Source organism: Sus scrofa, chromosome 3 (genome assembly GCF_000003025.6).
Source record: "Sus scrofa isolate TJ Tabasco breed Duroc chromosome 3, Sscrofa11.1, whole genome shotgun sequence".
NCBI classification, from domain to species: domain Eukaryota; kingdom Metazoa; phylum Chordata; class Mammalia; order Artiodactyla; family Suidae; genus Sus; species Sus scrofa.
Window position 1 is genome coordinate 71,077,767 of NC_010445.4, and position 25,070 is coordinate 71,102,836.

General features: G+C 51.8%; 1 protein-coding gene across 1 annotated transcript in view; it reads right to left on the reverse strand.

Annotated features, from left to right (window-relative positions):
- Positions 1 to 25,070, reverse strand: part of DYSF (dysferlin) — a 217,516-nt gene that overhangs the window by 57,624 nt on the left and 134,822 nt on the right. Inside the window, 5 exon segments of the mRNA XM_013996042.2 lie at positions 12,417 to 12,493; positions 12,925 to 13,090; positions 14,087 to 14,248; positions 14,359 to 14,460; positions 23,556 to 23,585. Coding sequence (XP_013851496.2) covers positions 12,417 to 12,493; positions 12,925 to 13,090; positions 14,087 to 14,248; positions 14,359 to 14,460; positions 23,556 to 23,585 — 537 coding nt within the window.

The following is a 25,070-nucleotide window of genomic DNA, read 5'->3' on the forward strand; positions in this document are numbered from 1 at the left end:
CTTTTAAAGATGGTGGAATGGAGGTACATATCATTAAAAGATTCAATTCTCTAGGAAAATACAAATTCTAAAGTTGTTTGTGCCAAATAACACAGCATCAAATATATAAACGGGGAAAAAAGTAGGCAGAAATCATAAGGAAGAATAAACATCACATGAAAGCAGGATGTTTTAATACACCTCTCTCAGAAATTGATAAACCACACACATACAAAAATCAGAAGGAAAATAGTTTTGAATAAAAAGAGGAACCCGTCTGATCTAAATGGACATGTTATATGTAAAACACATTGAGAGCATATGCATTCTTTTCAAGCACACACAAGACAGTTACAAAAATTGACCTTGTACGAGGCCATAAAGCAAGTGTCAAGAAATATTACACGCAGACCACATTCTCTGAACCACAGTACAGTTAAGGTAGAAACCGATAAAAAGATAACTTAAAACATAAGTTAGGAACTTCAAAAACATACTTTTAAACAATTCAGGTGTCAAAAAGAAATATAACAGGAATCAGAAAATACTCAGAACTGGAAAACAACAAAAAATACCACTTATCAAAACCTGTGGGATGCATAAAGCAGTACCTAGAGGGAATTTTATAGCTTCAAATGCTTACATTAGATAAGAGGAAAGTTTGAAAATTGATGAACTAGGCAAAGCACTTAAGAGGTTAAAAACATAGCAAGCCCTCTATAAATAAAAGGAAGATGATAATAAAGAACTAGAAACTAGAAAACAAGGAAATATTACAGCTAAACCAACAGAGCTAAAAACTGGTTCTTTGAAAAGACTTTTAAAAATCTGATAAATTCTGGCAAGAATAATAAAATATAACCTTAGGAATGAAAGGGAACATAAATAGAAGGAGAAGAAATTTTTTTGAAAAAGTAAGAGGTTACTATAAAAAATGCTATGTCAATAATTTTTAGGAAGAAATGGATAAATTCCTATGAAATATAAATCACCAAAAATGACTCTCATAGAAACAGAAAATCTCAAAGGTCCTATAAACATTTTTTAAAATTGTATCAGCAGTTTAAAATATTCCCAAGAAGAATACGAAGTCTAGACAGTTTTACAAATGAATCTGCCAAACCTTCAGGCAACAGATAATGTCAAGCTTTTGTCATTTATTCATAATCTAGAAAAAGAGCAAATATGCCCCTAGTCATTTTATAAGATTAATATCATCTAGATACCAAACCCGAAAAGAACTGTATCGAAAAGAAAACTCCAGGCCATTATCCCTCATAGAAATTGATGCAGAAAAAAATCCCTAAACTAAATATCTGCAAACTGAACCCGGCAATGCAGAAAAAAAGATAATATAACTCGACCAGGATAGATAGTTTCAGAAATGCAAAGTTGTTCCAGAATTTTTTTTAAATCTATTAATGTAATTCACCACATTAGCAGATTAAAGCAGGAAAATCATATGATCACCTAAACAGATACAGACAGAACCTTCAATAAAATTTAACACCATTCATGATTAAAAAAAAAAAAACCTCTTAGCTAACTAGTTTTATTCACCTGATAATTTCATACTCAGTAGTGAAACATAAAAACAGTCCATTTTTAAGTTATAATAGATAAAAATACTCTCCGCTATCAGTTACATAGAATATTAAACTTAAGATCCTAATCAGTGCAGTCAGACAAGAAAAGGAAATAACAAAAAAAGAAAAAAAAAATGAAAGCACACAGAAGAATCAAAAAATTTAAAGAAAATCAAATATAACAGAAAAAATAAAATTTACCAAAAAAAATTTAAAGAGCTGGTTCTTTGGATGAAAAACAACCATAAAATAGATGAAATGCTATTCTGACAAGATAAATTTTTAAAATAACAAATTATAAAATTAGGAATGAGGGTAAAAACAGAACAGATACAGCAGCATTTTCTTTCACGTAATTTGTATAAATCCACACTAACGTAATAAACAATATCTGAAGACATTTAAGGCACTAAATTACCTGAAGAAGTAGAAAGTGATTAAAGAATCCATTCCCCAAAAAAAGGTGCTGGGTCCAGTCTTACAAAAGAGTACAGAGTAGGTGCATCTTATACACCTGTATAAGGTCCACATTCCCAAAGATCCTCTATCATTCAAAACTCACATAACACCATTTTTAAGAGAAGACGATGGCTATCCCATTTCACCAGCTAAACCATAAATACAATTCATTTGGCCACCACTTTTTACATTACATGACTGTTCATCTTTTAATTTAGATAGATTCATATAATTACCCATTTTATACATAAAGTAAGATTACGAAAACATTTATATCATGTAATTTCCAACTTGCATAATTCAAATTCATAAAGAATGGCTCTCAGATATTTTCTAACCTTGAGGAAACACTCATTCTCATGCCATAGAGACTGTTCAAGAACACAGAAAATAAGAATACACCTCAAAAGATATTTTACATGAATCACTTCGCTGTACAGCAGAAACTGTCACAGCATTGTAAGTCCACTAGACTTCGATAAAACTTTAAATAATGAAAAAAAAACAAAACAAAAATTATGAAACTATTGTAACCCTGATATCAAAACCTAACAAAGACAACTTAAAAGTAGCACTTATTGGAATTCTTGTCGTGGCGCAGTGGTTAATGAATCTAACTAGGAACCACGAGGTTGCAGGTTCGATCTCTGGCCTTGCTCGGTGGGTTAAGGATCCGCGTTGCGGTGAGCTGTGGTGTAGGTCGCAGACGCGGCTCGGATCCCACGTGGCTGTGGCTCTGGCGTAGGCCGGTGGCTACAGCTCCGATTGGACCCCTAGCCTGGGAACCTCCATATGCCGCAGGAGAAAAGGCAAAAAGACAAAAAATATAAATAAATAAATTTTTAAAAAGTAGCACTTATTAATAACAGAGATGCAAAAATCCTAAACACACAATAAGAAATCTAACTTAATAATATATTCTAGAAGTTCTTCACACACACTTCCCCTTAACCAGGATTAACAAACACTGCCTATCCTCTCTGCTCACAATCTAAGGTCCAAAGCCCAATGAAAGCCTGCAGCTAATCTAATCTGTCCACTTCAGCTCCCAGCAGATGAGCTGTGTGTTTACCAAGAGTCAACTATTTGTTCTCAAATCTGTTTATGCCAGTTGTACTAATATGGTAATTAGATCAATAAGTAAATGTTATAAAAATATATAAAATTTGAATTTAAAAATGAAGGGCATTTTATCTCTGAAAATGAATTGAATGCTGTTGATTTCTCCAATGATGAAAATTAAGTGTGAGCGAGGTAACCAAAAAAGGTGTGGGGGGAATTTTAAACACTAAAAAAACTCCACATTCAGATTATTTTCCAGTTATCATTAAGATTGCATCAAACCGGGAGTTCCCATCCTGGCGCAGCAGAACCGAATCCGATTAGGAACATGAGGTTGCGAGTTCGATCCCTGGCCTTGCTCAATGGGTTAAGGATCCGGTGTCGCATGAGCTGTGGTGTAGGTCGCAGATGAGGCTCAGATCTGGCGTTGCTGTGGCTGTGGTGTAGGCTGGCAGCTACACCTCTGATTCGACCCCTAGCCTGGGAACCTCCATGTGCCGCAAGTGCAGCCCTAAAAAGACAAAAGACAAAAAAAAAAAAAAAAACACACATCAAGCTAAAGACAAAAATCATAGATAATGCATTTTGAATGTGGTTTATATGAGAAGCACAACATGACCCTCGAATAGCAGATCCAGATTCGAAGGGCTTTGGCACATGTCAAATGACAGCCAAATGAAGAGACACGGACATGGTTAAAAAGAAAATGTTTATGTCCTTATATTTGACTTTTAATGAGTCTCTATTTAACCAGCTTTTTCAATTAGCCAACCAACTACCTATCTGGATTGATTGCATAAGAGGATTTCAATTGTAATAAACTATAATACCATGACCAATGGACTAATCTGGATTTACGCCAGGAATACAATATATATAAAACGAAACATATATAAAATTTATATATATATATATATATATATAATGGAACAGTGGAAAACAAAATAATCATCTTGATAAATGCCAACTGGAGAGTTCCTGCTATAGCACAACAGAATCAGGGGCATCTCTACAAGGCCAGGACACAGCTTCAATCCCTGGACCACATGGGTTAAAAGAGCCAGCATTGCCACAGCTACAGCATAGGTTGCAGCTGTGGCTTGTGGCCTGGAAACTCCACGTGCTGCAGGGTGGCCAAAAGTGGGGGGAAAAAAAGCTAAATGGCATTGGGTAATATTAACGAACAATATAGAAATAGAGGACACAACCTGACAAAATCAAGAATAACGACCCAAAACTACCAATCATTATCATAATTAATGGAAAAATGATAGATACCATCTCATTAGACTCAGGAACTAAGTAAGTTTGCTCACTGGCATCTCATTTAGCAAATGTTATTCTAGAAAAAAAGGAATATGGTATAACTTTAGAAAGAAGGTGATCTATTTATTAGTGTTTGAAGAAAACAATCTTATCTACTTGGAAAACTCAACCAAATCTCTTAACAACTGGCAGAACTAATAAAGATGCTTAATAAAGAGCCTGTTTCAGAGTAAATATACAAAGATATTGTTTGTCTATAATCTAGCAATATCCAGTTAGACAAGTCATAAGAGAAAAAAAAGATATTTCATTTAGATAGCAATAAAATACCTAGGAGTAAACTTAACAAGAAATGGGCTACATCTATTTAAAGTAAACTAAAAATAGCTCCTCTAAGGGACATAAAATAAGACAATAGTGGAAATTAAGAAATGAAACATCCAATGACAGGGGACTAGTTAAAACTTTATGGCTGTCTATAGAATGGAATGACATGCAGTCATTTTTCAAAGAATATAAAGATAAGGAAAAACATTTACAATACACTTTTTAGGTAAAAGAAAATGCATATTTTTTAAAGTACACTATGATTCCAATTTTGTAAAAGAAAAAAGTATGCACATGAGCATAAGAGATATCTAAACATGTAGGCACATCAAAATCTTAACAGTGCTTATCTCCAACTGGTAGAAATACAGGTGGTTTTAACTTTCTGCCTTCCACTTTTTGAGTTTTCTATATTTTCTACAATAGATAAATTGGAAAACATTTAAAATATAGAGTGCTTCCACACAGAAGCCATAAAACACCCAATACAGCACTGCCTCCTCTTGGTGCCATGAATGGAATTTAACTTTCAGCAGGTCCTATCTCTTAGGTCCCCCTCCAGGTCTGGGGCTCCCCTTGGCCCTCAGCGAGGGACCTCATGAGTCTTTGTTGAAGGCTAGAAACCAAAGTCATCTTCCTGGAAGGATCCACGACCCATAAAGATAACACCTAGGAAATCGGCCCAGGAAGACAGAAATAGACCTATTGGGAGTGACAGGAGTGAACTGTGGGCCCCCTGCCCACCTCTCGGAATCTGCTGGGGACGTCCAGGGTTCCTCAGGCACACACCTTTCATGCCTCTGGAAGGCGTAGAGAACGTCAACCTGCCTTTGCCCACAGGGGCTTCCTGTGTCCCACCCACATTCTAGCCGTCAGGGTCTAGAGATTTCCCTGGTTCCACTAGCCCACCAACCCCAAGCAACTCCCCCGGCCCTCGTGCAGGTAAACAGGATTGAGGTAAATCCCAGGATGCGCCAAGAGATCATTCAGGGTCCATTTCTGAGAATCCGCCCTTAGCTGTCTCCTCACCCCTCCTCATCCCTCCATCACTGCCATGGGGCAGGTAACTGCTTTTGGCTGGGGCTAAGAAAATTCCTTTCCTCCCCTCCACTCCCACCTCCTCTGTTCCCTTCCTAACGCCCTACCCCCGCTCCGCCCCCCATCCCCGGAAAATCAAGGTGCCCACAAATAGGTAAGCAATACATACATGAGGACTGGATGGAGAAGACGCCATGTTAGTGGGGGCCAAGCCCGACAGACCATCCGCAAGCTACAAATTAAACACGCTGGTTAGCAACAGGAGGAGAGAGACCACTTCAAGGAGGACTGGATGGCCCCGAAGAAGGAGAGCTCTCCCACCAGGCCCCCTCTGCCCTCTCTCCAGGGAGGCTCAAAGGTTGTGGGAGGAATGGGTGCTTGGGAGCTGGACAAGCGTGGCTCCAAATCCCGGCCCCGCCGCTTTACCAGGGACGCACCACCTTGCGCGAGCCCCCGACCTCTCTGACTCAGCCTCCTCATCTGGAGAATGGGCACACAGTGTGTGTTGTCACAGAGTAACAGTGAGGGCGGATGAGATGAAAGTTGTGAAGGACAAAGGGAGGCCCTTGGGAGGGGCTCAGCCAACGCCTGTCTCTTGCCCACTTTCTCAATGCCCTGCCCACCTCAGATACACCCAAGCTCCCCATCATCCCTGGTGGGTTCTCCTAACAGCTGAGCCACGCCAACCCAGGCCTGGGCACCATTCCTAAGTCAGGGCAGGTTTCTGAGTCTTCTGTCCTCGAGGACAAAAACCAGAGCATCCTATGGCTTCCCCCAAATCAGAGGGGGTTAAAGAGTCTCATAGACAGGAGTTTCCACTGTGGCTCAGAGGGTTATGAACTCGACTAGTATCTATGAGGATGCAGGTTTGATCCCTGGCCTTGCTCAGTGGGTTAAGGATCCGGCGTTGCTGTGAACTGTGGTGTAGGTCGCAGACGTGGCTCAGATCTGGTGTGGCTGTGGCTGTGGTGTAGGCCAGCAACTGCAGCTCTGATTCGACTCCTAGCCTGAGAACCTCCATATGCCAGCAGAGGTTCGGCCCTAAAAAAGCTGGAAAAAAAAAAAAAAAGAGCCATAGACATGCCATCCCTATACTACAAAAACTTCCCCCAATCTCCCAGCTCTGGGAATCCATACTCTACAGGATGAATCCCCAGGCTGCTGGGTCCTGGAGGGCCTTGGAGGGGGTCAGGACTGGAGGCAGGGTGACTTTTTCAGAGGCTACTACAATAGTCCTGGAGGAGGTGATGGAGCTGGGGCAGGGGGCAGGGGGGTGGGGTGGTTGACGAGTGCTAGTCTAGATGAATGAGACCCCAGAGGCCTTCCAGGCAGAGAGAGCATGTATGAAGGACAGAGGAATAAAGCAGTGCTGCCGGTTCAAGAGCGAGCCAACGGTCCAGGAAGGCAGGAACAGGGGATGCGGCTGACAGGTGAGGAGGCAACTAGGACCCAGAGCTCACAGGGTGAGACTCTCTCTTCCTGGGAGCTTGTAGCAGGGGGCTCTGGGAGACTCCACAGGAGGCCAGCCCCAGGAGTCGTCCTTTTCTCAGCAGGAAGATGCAGAGGGACCCACTGAGTCAGGAGGGCAGGAAGAACTCAGGGAAACAGAAGCTGGGGCCGGCGGGGGGCGGGGGCGGGGGGGGGGGTTAGCCTGGACACTCACAGGTCCACGCTTGCTCTGGGAAGGGAGCTTCAATGAGGGGGAGCCCAGCCTGCCCTAAACTAGCCATCATGGCTGTTCAGAGCCAGGAGCACAGGCAGAAGGGCAGGAGGGCTGGCGGGCACGCAACTGGGCTGTTGGATGGTTCTGGGGGGCTGGCTCCATGGGGGTGGGGTGGTGCCACCTCTGGAATGGACCGGATGAACTCCCCGTGAAAGCTCCGGCTGCCCAGAGACTAGCCCAGCCAGGCAGCAGCTCTGCCCCTCCTGTTCTCATCCTGAACCTCACAGAAGCCTTATTGTTATTTTTAATACTGTTCGTTTTTAGAAAGGTGAGAGGGAAACCGGCAGTTCAGCAGTGCAAGAGGGAGAAAAAAAATAAAGCTAAACATAGTGTTGCAAAGGGTCTGGGCCAGCTTCCGAAATTACATGTTCCCCTTTGGGATTAGGGCATAATTTGCCGCTCCAGTTCTGGGAGCACGTTTCCACCTTCACGGCGTCCCAGAGACTAAAACCGGAGCAAGGCGGCTCAAAATTAGCCGCAGCAGGAGCCAGGGAGCAGCCGGCCCCAGCACCCACCCCACCCCATGGACTGGGGGGCAGGGGCAGTGGTGGGAACAGGTCTCCTGATGCCTCATGCATGGTAGCCTGTGTTTGCCCCATAGGCTCCCAGGCCCACCTCATACTCACACTCACATACACACACACACCCCCTACACCATCACACACTCAAGATCAACAAACATGCTATCAACGTACACACACACACAATCAACACAGAGTCAACACACACACCTCCCACCACCAAGCTGTTGTCGCAGCTCCTCTGCCCCCCAGGAACGCCCTCCTCTCCCATCTGCTGTTCTAACTCCTCTGGCCCAGGGCCCTGGAAGCAGCCTTCCTGACTGTTTCACCCACACTGACCTGGCAGGGCCCAGAGTCCGCGATCTCGGTGTCCTTGCGAACCCAGCATTCGTCGCTCCAGCATCACTTGGATCATCTCATCTGGATCTGCCACATCCCTCTCCCCCTTTGCCAGCCAGAGGGGGGGCTTCCCAAGAGCTCGCCTCCTCTTTCTCCCTCCTTACTACACACATGCTCCCCATGCTCCCTCTCTGGAGACCTCAAGAGGGAACCCCTAGCCCAGGTGGTACCTCAGAATGATAGGCAAGAGCGATCCCTGACCCATGGCTCCAGGCACATCTTAGTGCCTGAAGGTGGTATCATTGGGGGGGGGGGGCTCCACCTCCACTCTGAGCCTCAAGGCCCTCTAGGCAATGGTGGGGGTGGGGAGCATGGGCCGGGTGTGTTCCTGCTCTGCTTCTCTCCCCCCCCCCTTCATCATCAGGATGCCAAAACCCAGCTTAGGAGACAAAGAACCCTATTCTGTTTTAAAGACAGAAAGAGAGTCCAATTCACACTCAGAGGCAGAAGGAGAGAAGACAGAGAAGCCCCTGGGGGACAGGGAGGGATCAAGGACCCTCTGGCAGCAGTTCATTCACACTGTGTTCCTGGTTGGAGGCAATACCTATTGGCTCCTTATTTTTCTAGATTTTCCAAACTTTGTGTAATGAACATTTAGTTCTAATCAGAGAAAAAGGGATCTATCCTTTATTTCTAGCAGAGCACGAGAGGGAATGAAGAACCTCTGGGCACTCCCCCCCTGAATCTGAGGACCTCCCCAGGCCTCCCCCTCAGAAAGTTAGACATCAAGGCCACGATTTTTGCAGCAGCACCCCTGAGATTGCACAGCCATCTGCTCCCAACCTCCCCCACCTCTCATACACACTCACGTGCACACACACCACAAGTACATCCAACTATCTCATCCCTGGGCTATGGCTCTAAAATCTGCGCAAAGGACGGCCTCACAGACCGAGGACACCCTGCGGGGTTAGTGTGTGAAGCTCCTCGCATCCCAGCTCCCCCATCAAGGAGACGAGTCCAGGAGGCCCAGGGACCCACCACTAGGGACCCTCTTCACCGAGCCCAGGAAGGCCAAGTGAGCAGATCTGCCTCATACAACCATTTCAGATCATCTCTGGAACTGTTCACTCTTGGCAGACACCAACACATTTCTAGAAACCCGTGCAACACCTGGCCGTGGTTGTCAGCCCAACGACCGGAGCATCAGAAAAATCTGGGGTGACATTTTCTCCTGCGTAGCAGCTCACCCCAGGAATTGGACAGATGATAGGGAGAAGGTTCTTCAGCAGAGAAGGGGCAACGGAGCAAGGAGATGGGAGAGAATGAGAGAGAAGCTGGATCTGGCAAGAGTGCGCTGGTAGCTGGGAGGAGCCTTCTGCTGGGGCCGCAGCCAGAGCTGGCGAGCGCCGCGCCGGAGGCCATCGCAATGGGAATGATGCAGGCGGCCTAGAGACATGGGCTGGACAAACAGGAGCCAGCAAAATCCAAATTCTGCCAGACTTCTTGTGCCTCCGGTCCCCGGAGGAGGCCAGGGCCCTGCATCCTATCTGCACTGGGGGAGCGGAGAAGGGCAGGAGCCCAGCCAGAACCATCTGGCAAAAGGCAAACCTTTGGAACTGGAGCCCACAGCCTCCTGGATCAGCTCTAGGGTACCTGCTCCTCCCAAGTCCTGCTCAAGAGAGAGACAGGGTAAGGGAAAGATTTCCTGGAACAGCCAAATTGGATCAATGATCTCAAGGAAAAGCTCAATATAAAATCACTTTTGCTAAAGCCTCCACTAGACCTCATCAGGGCCAGGGTTTCCTGGAGACCAGGACTGGTGGCCCTGCGGGCCTCGGGACTCCCGGAGAATAAGGTTATGTCTCCTCCATCAGACAGGGAGCTCAGTGAGGGGAGGGTCCAAACCCCCTCCATCAGAACAGGCAGATCTCACTGCCTCGCCTCCCTGCTGACTTTTAAGGCCCTGCGAGCCCAGGCCCAGCCTTGCGGCCATGCCTCCACCAGCCCGCACCCCGGCTCCCCATCCCCACCCTCTGTTGGCCGGCGCCGCTAGCCAGAGTGACCGGGTGCTCCCACAAACAGCGCAGACCCTGCTCCGCCTCAGACCTCGGCCCCAGTTCACTCTTGTCAACGCCAGGAGAACGTCCAGATGGGGCCTCCTCGCCGTCTGCCTCCCACTGTGCTGGTAGCCAGCAGGACCCAAAACAGTCCCTCCCCATCTGAGTCTGTAGACATTTTGAGGGCAGTGCACACAGAACGGAAATCCTGCTGGGCCAGCCCTGTGCTTCCCTTCACAGACTCAGACAGCCCGCTGAGGGCAGAAGCGCGAGCCAGCCCTGGGCGCCTGGAGCTTGGGGCTAATTCTCCGCCTCATTCAGCTACAAACCTCCACCCAGGCCAGAAAGCGCTAGGCTTGAGCGGAGCTGATGAAATTTCCACTTGGGTTTCCCCGGTCAAGAGAAATTCCTCCTAGGACCCCTATAGACAGCAGGCAGGAAATCTACCCGCTCACCCCTCACCCATCCACTCATCCATCTGTCCATCTGTCCATCCATTCATCTGTTCACCCACCCATCCATCCAGGCAGACTTTCCTCAAATGCCTCCTCTAAGCCAGGCCCTGTGCTGATCACCGAGGACGCAGAGAGGAACAGGCCCCAGTCACTGCCCTGAGCCTAGTCTAGGAAAGGTGCTGACACTTACGGAGACAGCAGGACTTAAGGCAAAGGCAGATAGAGGAGCCAGGGCAGAATCCTGGAAGCAGGGGACCTCAGCTAGGCTGAGCGTTAAAGAATAACCAGGAGCTGACCAGAGCTGTCCCCAGCGGAAAGGCTGGTGGGGCTGGAGAACCGTGGAGGTGGGAGAAATGGAGACTGGAGGTTTCTAAGGACTCTCAGCGCTAGTGAAACTATGAAGCAAGGCCTCTTGTCTCGGCCGCAGTGAGGCCCAGGGCAGAACACCACCGATGTCCCCTTGGAAGTGGCAGGAAGATGAAAGAGATGATTGCATGAGAAAGAAGCAGAAATCAGCCCTAAATGTCAGAGGGAAGCCCCCATAAACACATCCCAGCCCAGTCCAACCCAGCACCCCAGTTTGTTCTCATGCTTTCAAGGCTAATATTTGACTGATGCTTTAAAAAAAAAAAAATAGAACCCTTCCTAAAGGCCACACCCTCCCTAGTGAATAAACATGCCATGTGCCTGAGGATGCAGTGCTGTCCTTGTAGGTGGGGAGGCTCTACCTCTGGGCAGCCCAGAAGCTCTGGGAGCCCCAGGTGCCGAGGTGTGGCCCAAATCAAACAAAGCCAAGAGGAGGGTGACAACCTGGAACAGAGCTATTCAAGGCTGATGCTCAGAGTGAGACCATTGTCCATTTTCACTGCGAGAAGGACTGGGTGGTCACAGCCGTGTAGGACTCAGAGCCACCCCAGGGCCCAAGGTGGGGCGAGCACTCCCCCCTCTGGACGAGATGCCACAGACCTGCCTGGCTGTTTGGCACTGGCTTCTGGGTCACTAGCTCGCCTGGTTGCAGAACACACACCTGCGGGCGGAGTCGGACTGCCCTGCAGCATGGCCCCTCTCCTGCGCCCCTTCCTTTCCTGCAGGTGGAGGGAATGGGGTGAAGGGGCTAATGGCTTAGACACAGACCCCTCCTTGGCGCTGCCTCCAAGGTATCTTGCAGCACAACCTAATAGATGAATCTATGCACAAAGAGGGAACTAGTCGGGCTGGGGCACCCAGACACTGCCAGTCACTCCCTCCCCTGTCCTCCTCCTCTCTCATTTGCTCCCCCAACCCCGATTTCCTGGGTCACCTCCAGGGAAAAGCCCTTAACACAGCCCTTAAAGTGGAGGGGCCGTTTTTCTCAAATGCTTTGGGAAAATGATTAGGTCTTGCTCAGAAGACCACACACAGCTTGCCCCCCAACCCCCCACCCTGCTCCCAACCAGACTGAAAGCTCCTGTCTGGGTCCCTCCACCTGCAAGGTATCCGGCCATCAGGCTTCAGAGAGAGATGTCTTAGAGAGGCTGTGTGATAAGGAAAGGGAAGGATAAGAAAGAGGACAGCCACGCCAGCCCTCGGCCGAGCTGCAGACCCTCCCCAGGGGTCCCTACCTGGATGGGGATGAGGGGTTCCTTGTCGTCGATGTCAATCAGCACGTCTTCCCCAGGACTGAGCAAGCTCACGTCATCTGTTGGGGGGGGGGGCAGGGTCCAGGCTTGAGAGCGGGCTCGCTCGTGCAGGGGGCTCGTCCCTCCAGAGCTGCAAGACCTCACTCTCACCGTACTTCTCACTCTGGGTCCTCCTCTTGCTCCCGCCCATCTTTCTCCTGTCTCCCTGTCTCTCCTCCTCTCTCCTCAACCCATCGATCCCGGCACCCTCTGCCCCCTCAGGCTTTCCTGTATCACTTCCCACCTCAGCATCAACCCCCCTCCCCGCCCCCCCGTATGCCCGGCCCAGGACCCAGCAATTCCCTGAGGAAGACAAATTCAGCCTGGCAGAAGCCGCTTCTCACTCAGCTCCCAGTAAGAGAAGAGCTTCAGGACCCACCTGAGCTGGAAATTCTGCCTGCCCATCCCCCTCTTATTGCCCCCCCACCCCCATCAACAGCCCCTCCGCTACCTGGGCCGCCCTGTGGGGACGGACTCTCCTCTGAGTAAGGGTCACACAGGAAGCTCTCCAGGGAGCGGATGGTACACTGGCCCACCACAGGCCGGCGGCCAAACTGCCGGTTATCAATGACCTTGACCACGATGGGGGGACAGTAGAGATCCTCCCGGGGCAGCATCTGGGTGGACGCGGAGGGAAGCTCTGGGCAGCGGCCCGACCTCACCTCTGCGAGGTCTCAGAGGGAGGGGAGCCCTTCTTCCCAGGGCAAGTCCAAGGAGCAGAAAAATGACTCTAAACCCACACACAACCCCCAACAGCCGTAAATCCCAAGGGGCAGGTGGCCGAGCCCAGGAGCGGGCCGGTGGAGCAGAGGCATCACACCTCCTCTGCCCGCCTCTCGAATGCTGTACGTGGAGGCTGCCTTTCCCCTCCCAGCTTCACCTTCCAACCACATCCAGCTCAGCGCGAAGTGAAAACAAGCCTCCTTTCCCTGAGCCCTCGCTGGCTGGGGAAGGGGAGAAGGGAGAAGTTGGCCCTGGACTCAACATTTCTCGCAGACAGTTCCCCCCAAGTGGATCCTCAAGAATCGGCTTCCAGGCCCAGATTCTTATCCCCCTAACCCCAAAAGCACTTTGAACACAACTTGAAATAATTTATATGCTCTCCTTCGGTGGCGGCTCTGGCTCAGCCAAGAGGAGGCTCCTGTTGACAGCCACTGGGCCTGGAATGTCTATAGCGCTTTCATCTTGCAAACCATTTTCCTTTCCTCAGACTGGCCTTGCTCTGGCCACTAGGCCTGGGAAGCCCAGGGAGCTAGGGAGGGCTGGGGCCTGGGGGCTGCAGATGGGGAGGCCCTCCTTGGGGGCCCAGGCTGGGGGAGGACCAGGTCCGGGAAGATCAGAGCCCAGGCAGGGCTCGGGGGAAGCAGCCATGGACGGGTCCTGGGACATCTGTGGACTCTGGATCGGGGGAGAGCAGGTTAGCCCCCTCTGTGATGCTCACAGGCTTCACTTCTCCAATAGGCGAGAGGGAGTATTTCCTCCCTGTTCTCAGGGAGGTGCTGCCAAGACCTCCCCAGAATCCCACAGGGAGCTGGACCCCAGGCTGCCTGGAGCTGAGGGGACATTCTAGCCACCAGGACTCGGGGAGGGGACCGCAGGGAGGCCAGGCTCACCACTTCCATGAAGAGGGTGCAGATGTCGAAGTTGGGGTTCTTCCGGAGGTTCTTGATGACACAGGACTGCACCGTCTGGCCCCCGCACTCCACCACCAGGCTGGGGGAAGACACACTGGCCAGCTGGTAACTCTTCATGTTCCGAAGCCCCCATGCCAGGATCTGGGGACACAGAGTGATGACAGTAGCTGAATACACCCCAGGAAAGGCTGAGCCTGGAAGGGGAAGGACCTGGCTACCCCCCGCCAACCTCCCCCCAGGGGCAGGCCCACCTCAATGGCTGTTCGCTGGAGAACCGGCTTGATGTTCTGGGGGACCATGTAGATGTTGGCCTCCCTCTGGGGTGGCGGGTAGGGCAGGTCCGTGTCCTCCGACTGCAGGGGACGCAGGTAGAACGGGGACAAAGGTGGGAGGAAGACAAGGAAGGAGGCCAGATGGGATGGAAAGAGGGACATGTGTGGAGAGACACACAGAGAGGCGAGGACACAGAAGTGAGCAAAGGGGCAGACAGAAGCGAGAGCTAAGTCAGCTCCCAGCACCGTCTTCTCAAGCATCACAATTCCAGCACCTTGGCCCAGGGTGTTTCAGATGAACCCCAGCCACCCCTCCATCAGTGAGCTGCTCAGGATGTCCCCACCTCCAGCCCCCACACACATAATGCACACACACACACACACACACACACACACACCCGCTTCAGTCCCCCTCAGTCTCAGAGAGGACCACGTGCCCACCTGCCTGCCTTGGCTCAGACCCCCCTCTCAGCCTACAGCGAGTATAGCCCTGGTGTTCCGTCTCCAGCCCCCACACCCACAGATGCCTGCCAGCCCCGTACTCATGCCTGTCCACCAGGAGGACAGAACACTTGTACTGCGAAGGGGTATTTACCCACAAGAGAAGGGGTTACAGATGCCCCCTTCCACAGGCACCCAAGGGCCTACTGCGAGGCTCCTCCATACCACAGACCAGAGATGAGCACGGCCGGTGTCAACTCTGCCTGCTATGGGTTTGCCAAAAAGACTTGGGCAAAAATCCAGAAGAAATACATGGGGAGGCAGGTGGGACAATGGAGGCAGGTATAACCTTGGGGGAGACAACTACCAAGTCTAAGAGGGGTTAGGAATGCAGGCTCTGGGTACGAATCCTGACTCTATCACTTTGAGCTATTTCACTTCTCCATGGATCAACTTGTTCATCAATAAAATGGCTATTAAAAGTGTCCCCACTGTGGCACAGGGAATTGGCCGTGTCTCTGCAGCACTGGGACGCAGGTTCGATCCTCAGCCCAGCACAGAGGGTTAGGGATCTGGCATTGCCACAGCTGAGGCACAGGTCATAACTCTGGCTCGGATCTGATCCCTGGCCCAGGAACTCCACATCCCACAGGGTAGCCAAAAAAAAAAAAAAAAAATGGTTATTAAAAAGTATCGACTTCTAAAGGTTAATATGAGGCTGGAAGAAGTTACTAAAACATTTAACTTTAACCAGAGTGCCTGGTTCGTGTAAGCTCTTAATAGGCCATCTAGCCCACGTGGCACTTCTGTGACAATTAGAGAAAGATGTCCCTTTCTTAAAACTCACTTCCATGTCAGAAAAGCATCATATTTAACCGGCTTATTGGAACAAGACACTTTACTGCCACCTACTGGGAAATGGTTGTAATAAATTCAAATACATGATGTCTTCCCTGAAAATTGCATGCCCCTAGGTCCCATGCTCTTACACAGTGCACAACCTGCACATCCACACACAGAGGCCCTGACACTCAGGAAATGTTCATTAGAAATAGAAGGGCTGTGCTGGATGCTTTACAGAGCTTGCCTAAAAAGCAATGGAACCACTGGATTAATCCTCTGAGTGACTTCCTCTGGGTTCTTTCTAAAGCATGGTGCATCCGTCTACAGATGCTCTGACGTAGAGGGTGGGAGCAGCTGGTGCATCGAAACACTTCTGCCTCATCACCTCACCACCAACCCCAGCTGTCACTCCTGTCCCATGACACACTGATGATGCTCTTCCTTCCATGACCAGTGGTAGTAAGAAACTCATCTCCACAATCAAATCAGACCTCGATTCTAGTTCTAACCTTAAACAGCAGCTTCCTAGCTGCTTGACCTTGGGCAAATTACTCAAGCTCTGTGACTCAGTCCCCCGGCCCCCCATGAGATCCGGGATAACAATACCCTTACAAAATAGCTCTGAGAATTTTAAAAGAGAACATACATAAAGAGTTCTGGCACAAGGGAAGTGCTTAAGAAAGGGCAATGACTATAACGATCACCGTATTGTTGTCGGTGCCACTGTTTTTGACCATTAGTGTCGTCGTGGATCCCCCAGACTGACTTGAGGAAAGCTGAGCCATTGGAAGCATTTCAGAACAAGATGCTTCCATAGCCCTACATCACTAGGGCACAACGTGCAGGCATGCATCCTCTTCCTCGAGACCCACCATGCAGGTGACAGGAGGTAGGGAGCATCATTAGACTGGCTGAGCGACAGACCCCGTCAGGAGGAAGAATGATGAGCAGGGCTGTGATGGGCACAACTCCGGGAGGGGCGGTGCACATGAACGGTGCATCTGGAGGGTGGAGGCAGAGCCTGCAGTGGCCTGGCTGCTATGCGGATGCCTCTCTTGGCGTCCACCCTTGGCACTCCAAGGCCACCTCTGCGGCGGGGGTGAAACAGGGGTGGCCTCTTTAACAGAAAGAGAATGCCTGGATGGCCTGCTCATGGCCTGCTCAAGGTTGATGCCGAGCCCTCCGTGGGCCCAGAGCCACAAGCGGACAAGACAAAAGGGACACGCAGAAGAGGTCATGGACAGAACGGCCCCAGGCTCCTGGGAAGGGAGGCAGAAAGACCAAGCCTTCCTCACGTCGTTGCGATGTTCCCCTGAAATCACCCAGGAAAGCTCATGATCATATTCCCCCCAGAACATTCCTCTCCAGACCTGCAAACTCTGGACAGTGTCGCTTGGATTCCGTTATGTCCCTCACTTCCATAGCCCACCTTCCCCCGGGGCTCCCTTGAGTTCCCCGTGAGGACATTTCTCTCTGCAGAGGCCCAGGCTTCCCACCTCGGGAACCTGCTTATGGAGGAGGACGGGGAACAAGAACGTGGAGGAGACTGGGCCCCAGTACCGTTTGCATGAGGCCCTGGAGGAAGAAGGCAGGTGCACACAGCTGCGGAGTGCCAGACCCGGCCGAGGCAGAAAGGAGAAACAAGCAGAGAGAGCGGTTAGCTTCCAGGGCACCAGGCCCCCATTCCAGGGCCATCCGCCATGTTGTCCTCGGGGGGCCCAGACATCCTTGCTCCCTGCCCTTTGTTGCCACTCCCCAGAATCCCTGCCTCTGTGGGGTGGGGGGATCCCCCTCCACTGCCAGCTGCCACCACGGCGGTCCTCTGTCCCCTCCCCCCTGCACACAGCCTCACCGCCCGTAAGTACCTCTTGTTTTCTCTGAGCATCTATGCCTCCACACACTCTGACTCCCCACCCGGCCTCATCCAGTCTTCCCCCAGCTGGCCACGCTATCTGCTGGATTTTTTTCCTTCCCCACTTGAAAGGGTCTCTCAGGTCCATCCACGCCTTCTCTCCATGTCCTCTCCAGCAGCCTCCTCTCTCTCTTCCTGAAAAGGATTGCCTCCATCCCCTGCTGCTCCCTGCCCTGTGCACTCTGCTCTGTCCCCGGCTCCTCTCTCCAAAATTAACACAACCTGTTGTAGCTCAACCCAGAGGAAAGGCTCTCTCTCCTTCCCTCAGCAGCATCTGGCCAGGTGACACTGACCTCCTTCCTAAAATCATCTCTCTGGTTCCACAAACACCACTGGCCCCTCTACCCTCTGTTTGCTGCACCTCCTTGGAGCCTCCCCCTCTTCCTCTGCCCCCAGCCCTCTTCGAGGCTTTCTGTTCCCAAACCTCTCTCCTAAGCCCCAGCCCCAGGTCCTCAACCTTACTACTACTGCATCCCTGTGTCCTCCTGGCCCCTCACATTGAACTTGTTCCAAACCAGATGCTCTAAGTTGCCCCTCAAAACCTGCTCTCTTCACACGTCATCTCAGAAACCAGCCCCACCATCCACTCCCACAGCCACGCCAAAAAGCACCATAGCGCCCTGGGCCCTCCTCCCCTTTGGCTGATCCCCAAGCCTTAGGGGTCTGTCTCCTAAACCTCTCTCGTGCCCACCCACTTATCTTCTTTCTGGATCACCACCTTCTTGAGCCTGGATTCTCCAGCACCCTCCTAAGAGGACTCTCACATCTAATTTTGCACATTCCCCCTCAACAATGAATGCACGCGGTATGCTGCGGCCAGGAGGGAGCTTTCTAAGACAGACCTCTGATGAGGTCCTGCTATATAGCACAGGGAACTACATCTAATCACTTGTGATGGAACATGATGGAGTATAATGTAAGAAAAAGAATGTATGTATGTGTATATATATGTGTGTGTGTTTGTGTGTGTATTACTGGGTCACTTTGCCACATAGCAGAAATTGACAGAACATTGTAAATCAACTGTAATAAAAACATTTAAAAAAAAAAAAAAAGAACTCTAGGAGTTCCTGTCATGGTTCAGTGGTTAACACACCCGACTAGTATCCATGAGGTTGTGGGTTTGATCCCTGGCCTTGCTTAGTGGGTTAAGGATCCAGCATTGCCGTGAGCTGTGGTGTAGGTCTCAGATGCGGCTCGGATCCCGCATTGCTGTGGCTGTGGCTGTGGCCGGCAGCTACAGCTCCAATTCAACCCCTAGGCAGGGAACCTCCACGTGCTGCAGGTGTGGCTCTAAAAAGACAAAAAAGACCAAAAAAAAAAAAAAAAAAAAGGAACTCTAAAAAAGTCACTCTGTTTAAAACCATTCAAAGGTTCCCCACCCACTCAGGATGAAGGCCAAATCCCTTGATGTGGCTCCAAGATCCCTCATCTCCCAGCTCCGGCTGACCCCTCTCGTCTCACCTCTTACCACGTAACTTTCCTCTGGGACCCTGGGCATCAATGAGTCACCTCCTCGCACATGCTCAACACCCGCCCTTCTGAGCACCAGCAGGTTGCAGGTGGCAGCGCACTCTCTTTACCTGTGAGGCTGGAGCTTGCTGGTCCCTCTCTCTAAAGTGCTCCTCTGCCCACTTCATCTGGATACCCTCCTACGTGGAGGTTTCCCTGAAGCCCCGAGTTTAAGTTAAGCACCCCATGGTTCCCATTGCAACTTGACTCACTCCCACTGAAAGACACATCACCCTGTGTCATTTCTATGCGTTCATTTGTTTGTGTCCCTCGTTAAACCAGCAATTCTGCACTCAGGGACCATTGCTGAATCCCCTGCCTGACAAATAAAAGTTTCTGAATGGGTAATTGAAGGGAAGAAGGGACGGCAGAGGGATGAATGGGGGCCGGGATGGGCGGACAATGAACCCCCTCTCCCGTGTCCTTCCCAACACTCTGGTCTGTGCCAGCCTCGTCCTGGCATCCTCACCCGTGCCTGCTCGTGGCTTCCTCTGTTTGAAAGGGTTTCCCTTGCCATCTTCCAGAATCTAACACATCTTTCAGGGCCGAGTTTAAATTCCAGAAACTTCCTACAACCCTACTCTCTAACTTACTCTGAGTGACCCTGTGCCCCAGTTTCCCAAGGTCCTGACTAGTCTTTGACATCTCATACACGGGGATCCTGTGGCACCAGCCAGACAGCTCCTGGGCCCAAGTATCTTATTTTCCTTCTGGTCCAGCCCATCTAAGGGCGTGAGTCTCAGTGGAGGGCGGGCTGCAGTGACCCCTGACAGCACTGCCAGGCTGGGAGCATCACCGGGACATCCCAGTTCACTGCCCTATGTGTGATGGGGGACCTAGCGGACCACAGAGCTCAAGGGAGGGCTCGGGACATGAAAGCACATTTGCCCACCCCTTCCATGCTCACCCCTCCCCCCAACCCTGAATGGAGTATGGGACAGATGTGGGATTGCTACACTGATGAGGTTCTAAGTTCTACAGGGGACAGAGTGATTACTGAGGTAACTCAGACAAAAAAGACAAGGACACGAGGACAAATGAGGCTCTCTCCCCAATCTGGGCAGAACCACCTCCTTTAGTCTGTCTGTCCTGCTGGCCAGTTCAGTACAGGGAACTGAGGCCCTGAGCCATGGAGGGGAGCTTCCTCATCCAGTCCTAGGGACCACCACCCTAGACAGACATGCACTCCCAGGACAGGGACAAGTGCTAGCTGGTCCCTCCAGCCACCTAGGTCAGTTCTTCCACCAGGAGCCCACAGACCCCCTCCTCAGCCAGCAGGGCACAGTTAGGGGACCCTCTGGGCACTCAGATCCTGGCTTCCCGGGGGCAGCCGGGCAGGCTGGGAGGGCTCCACTGTCTGCCTGCCCCACCCAGCTCGTTAGGAACAACATGCTGCTCTAATTACACTTCCCAGGAAAAACAGTGTTTTAAATTAAAGCCTTGGGGGAGGGATGGGGGATGGGGGACCACTGGGCTTATTTTCCTGATTGCAAAACACCACATTTTTCTTTCGAGTGGATTTGGGGGTGCGGGAGAGTACCTCGTGCACATCTCAGACTACAAACCAGAGCCTGTTGCCTGGATTAAGAAGGGGCTGAAGTGACATCTGGTTGGCCCCCGACTCACAGCCAAAAAGCCACAGAGCACGCTCTCCCTCCTAGCTGGGAATCCCTTCGCGGAGGAGGACAGGAGCGGCAGAACCGAGGGCAACGCTCAGAGCCACGCCCCCTTGGATGCTCAGGACCACAAGTCCCTGCTCCCACCTAAAGGATCCCCAAATGGGGTCTTCCTCTGTCCAGGCTCCACATCCTAGGAACCCCCAATTATTACAGAATCTGCTGCCACCTCTTCTGTTGCATGTGCGTGTGTTTGCATACATACGCATACGCATGCGTGCTCTGGTGAGTGTACACACTTGCACACACGCACACGTGCATGTGTACTCTCCATTTCTCAGGAAATCTAAAATTGCCATTGCTTTGAACTCATTCCCCTTGGCAGCGCAGGCCGCCTTTGTTCTCCAGACAAAAAGGAAAAGAAACGAGACAGAGGGCTCAGAAGAGGCGGGGAGAAGGAGGGAGAGAGGGAGCCAGGGCCAAGGAGCAAAGAGAGGAAAAGGGAAACGCGAAGGGCGAGCTGGAAGAGGGGAAAACAGCAAGCAACAGACAGAGGACAGGCTGGGAGCAGGCAGGGAAGGGAGCCCTCCCCTCCCCTGTCACCCTCTGTGAGGACCCAGGTCTCCCAGACACACCAGAGCCTCGAAGATACAAAGTCACATTCGCCCCTCCCCGCCAAGAGCCCCCCGCCCGGCCACCCCATGAGGGATGCTCCAAATGGGCAAAAAGCCTGGAGGAGGGGAAATTTTATTGCCCACCAAACCGGCCCCAGGCAGCAACACACGCCCCTCCCCCAAGCCAAAGCACTGCCACCTGGACCCCTAGAGGGAGCTCAGAGTCACCTCCTCCAGGAAGCCATCCCCACTGTCCTCCATCTGCTCTGGGAGCCCTCAGCATGCAGAGATGCCTTTCACCTCATTTCCAACACCGATACCAACACTGGCTCCCGCGCAGGCGTGGGCTGCACTGGCCAGAAGGCAGCCCCCACCGGAGATGCCATCCAGTCATCTGGCCCCCTCTGCTCCTCTCGGGCCAGCCCCCCATCACCACAAAGGTCTCAAAAGCCTCCTCCTCGCTGGTCTCTCCAACCCCCAACTCCCCGACCCACCCCTCCCTGCCCCCAGACAGCTTCCCAACACACCCATCTGCCGCCTCTCCGGTGGCCCAGAATCTGAGCTCCCGGCCTGACGTTTCACAGCCCTCTGGGACCGCTGGAGCCCTCTTCACAGGGATCAGGTAGGGAGCCTGGAGGGGGCTGAAGAGGGGATACGAGAAGCTGGAGCTTGGCCACGGCAAAGAAGACAGAAAAATCCTGCTCAGGCGTCAGGCTTCCTGCAGGACCAGTTACAACAGCAAGACTAACCTGTCTCCACCCCGTCCCTAAGGATTCTTAAAACCAAACAGGACCCAGGACCTTGGCTTGAGTTTTGACCTTCCAGTGCAGGGGAAGTGGCGGGGTTCTGGGCCCCAGGGCTGGGGCGGGAGCCCTCTGAGGATGAAGGGGTCACAAGATCACCTTCTGGGGTGGTTCCCTGGACCAGCTGACACTCCATTCAACCCACTGGGCCTGGGCCGCTTAGAACAGGCTGGCCTAACCCAGCCCTGTGCCCAGCACACCCCCCGGGACGTGCTCCCCTCCGGCCCTGCCGACCCACACCCGCCTCAGCCTGTGGCCAGCCGGCCTTACAGAAGGACACTTGGCCCTCTTTGGGGTCTGGCCCCAGAGCTGCAGATTTTGATTTGCTTCCTGACAACAAGACCGCAGCCAGATCCCTGCTCTTGGAATCTGAGCCTTCACTGTTATATATTACAAATCCAGTTATTAAGGATTTGAACTTTTTTTTAATAACTCATCCCTGGGCTGGGTCTTCTTCAGAGCAGGCTGTGGGTTTTGGCCACAGAGGGCTCTCAATCAAGAGAGAGGGCTCCGTGCTGCTTCCCTGGACGGGACTCTGAGCCCCTTTCCAAATCGGCAGTCTTTCGCAACTGCAGCCAGAAGCAGGAGGCTGCCTGTCAGGCGCAATTACGGCCAGCTCACTTGGCGGACCCCACCTCGGTCTGGGAGCTAAAGGAAGTGAGGTAAGGGGCGCGGGGCCTGCGGATCCCACATCCTGACCCTGCACTTCAAGTCCAAATTGCCCCGAAAATGTCAAACGGTGTCCGCTCCCAGCCTGGGGATTCCCTGGCGGCAGGAAGTGGCTGCCCTTTTCCCAACCCCCATCTGACCAGGGCTCCCCTTCCTGTCTCTCTGCCCAGGCCTCTGCCCCGCTCGCTCAAAGGCCCCGCTCACAGATGCGTAGGAGGCTGTAAGGAAACGCGCAACTCAGCCCCCACAGCAATGGGCACAGCCTTGCCTCCTTCGGATGCAAACCCCAAACTTCTCCCAGAACCTAGGAATCCCTGACCCACCCTGTTCCCTAAACAAGCCAAGCCCCAAACTGGTGCCTGATCACCTGCACCAAAGGCATGTTCCCCACCTTCTCCCTAAGTACTGCAACAATGTCTCCTCCGCCAGAAAGCCTTCCTTGACTGCTCTGGCTCCTTAAGAACATTTTATTCTTGAAAACATGCCACCTGGTACTCAGTCAGATGAGGCTCTGCATTGCTGTCCCTGGGGTCTGGGTAAATGGGGCTTCCAACACAGCAGCCATCCTTCTAAGGCCAGAATCACACAGGACACACCCAGGCAGCCCAGGATCCATGCAGAGTGCAGGAAATGAAATCGAGACAGGGGCCCATGTGACAGATGCGCACTGGCGCACCAGGATCTGGGAAGGCATGGCCTTCACCTTCCCTCTGTCCCTGCCCACCAGTCCCCAGCCACTGGCCACAGCTGTGAGGGTGCAGCTCACCTCTTCCAGGATCCCTGATGTATCCTGCACCTGGACCACGCCACGGGACAGTTCGCATCCAGGATACGGGGGACGGGGGAGAGAAAGGAGGATGAAAGTTCACCGTCAGTGATAAGGAGCACTAAGCTGGGGCAGAGATCAACACACCAGACAACCCCCTAAAAGGAGCCAGTAGGGAGTTCCTACTGTGGCTCAGAAGGTTAAGAACCTGACATAGTGCCTGTGAGGACACAGGTTCGATCCCTGGCCTCGCTCAGTGGGTTAGGGATCCGGCGCTGCCGCAAGCTGCAGCGTAGGTCGCAGATGCGGCGTGGATCCCGTGTGGCTGGGACTGTGGCGCAGGCCAGCAGCTGCAGTTCTGATTTGACCCCTGGCTCAGAAACTTCCCTATGCCACAAAAAAATTTTTTTGTAAAAAAAGAGCCAACAGAAAGCACTTCCCATCTAAGGTAAGGGTCATGCGCTTCCTAGATGTACCCTCTGCATGGTCCCCAAGAAAGAAGGTGCAACAGACATTGATGCTGAGGAGCTGGCAGGAGAGGCCAAAGCATAAATCTAGAGCCCTGGCCTCTCCGGAAGGGACAGGAGAAAGGACACCAACAGGCAAGTGGTGGGTCTTCCTGGACGCAGTGCAGGGCCCAAACCCCTGGAGCTGCCGTGGGGGCCTGTGGACTTGGAGAACCGAGGAGAAGCAATCTAGACGCCCCAGGCCTGGTGGGCCTGAGAGTGGGGCTTGGACTGGACAGGAGAGGAAAAAGGAGAAGGACCAGAAGGGGTAGGAGGAGAGGCAGAGGGTGGAGCAGGGGCAGGGGGTAAGGAGGGCTTGCACGGTACCCACTGTTTGCAAATTGCATGACCTCCTCCATCCTAACGGGGAGGCACCCAAACAGAGCCCAAAGGACTGTTTCTTCTCAAAGATGCATCTGAGTCTGGCTGGGAATAGTATTTCCTGAATCAAATTCACCTGAGCATCGGGAAAAGGCTTACGTTTTTCTACCCCGATCCTCCGAAGAAGGAAGGGGAGCAGGGCGAAGGGAGTGAAGTCCCTACCACCAGTAAAGGAAAGAAAACCAGACCTTAGTGGGAACCCGAGTTGGGAACTCCGACCCTAAATCAGAGCTTCTGAAACACCAGCCCATGGGAAGCCCCTGGAGGGCTCGCTAATACCCAGGTTGCAGTGCTGCTTCTGTGGGTGTGAAGTGGGAGACTGGCATTTCTAACAATACCCAAGCAACGCCAGGCTGAGAACCACGGGCCCCAGGCGAGGGTCCTCAGCCCCGGCTGCACCTTCGAATCCCCTGGGCAGCTTTGAAAGAGACAGAGGTCTGGGCCGCACCCCAAATGATGCGGTTCCCTTCGGTCTGGTCTGGGGTGGGGCTGAGCGCTGGTGATTTGTACAGCTGCCCAGGGGATTCCAACACGCAGCCCGACCAAGAGCCACTGGGCTGGATGACCACACGAGGGCCCTTCCATCCGAGTCTGTGATTCTTGGGCTTCTCAGGGAGGGAAGGGCAGG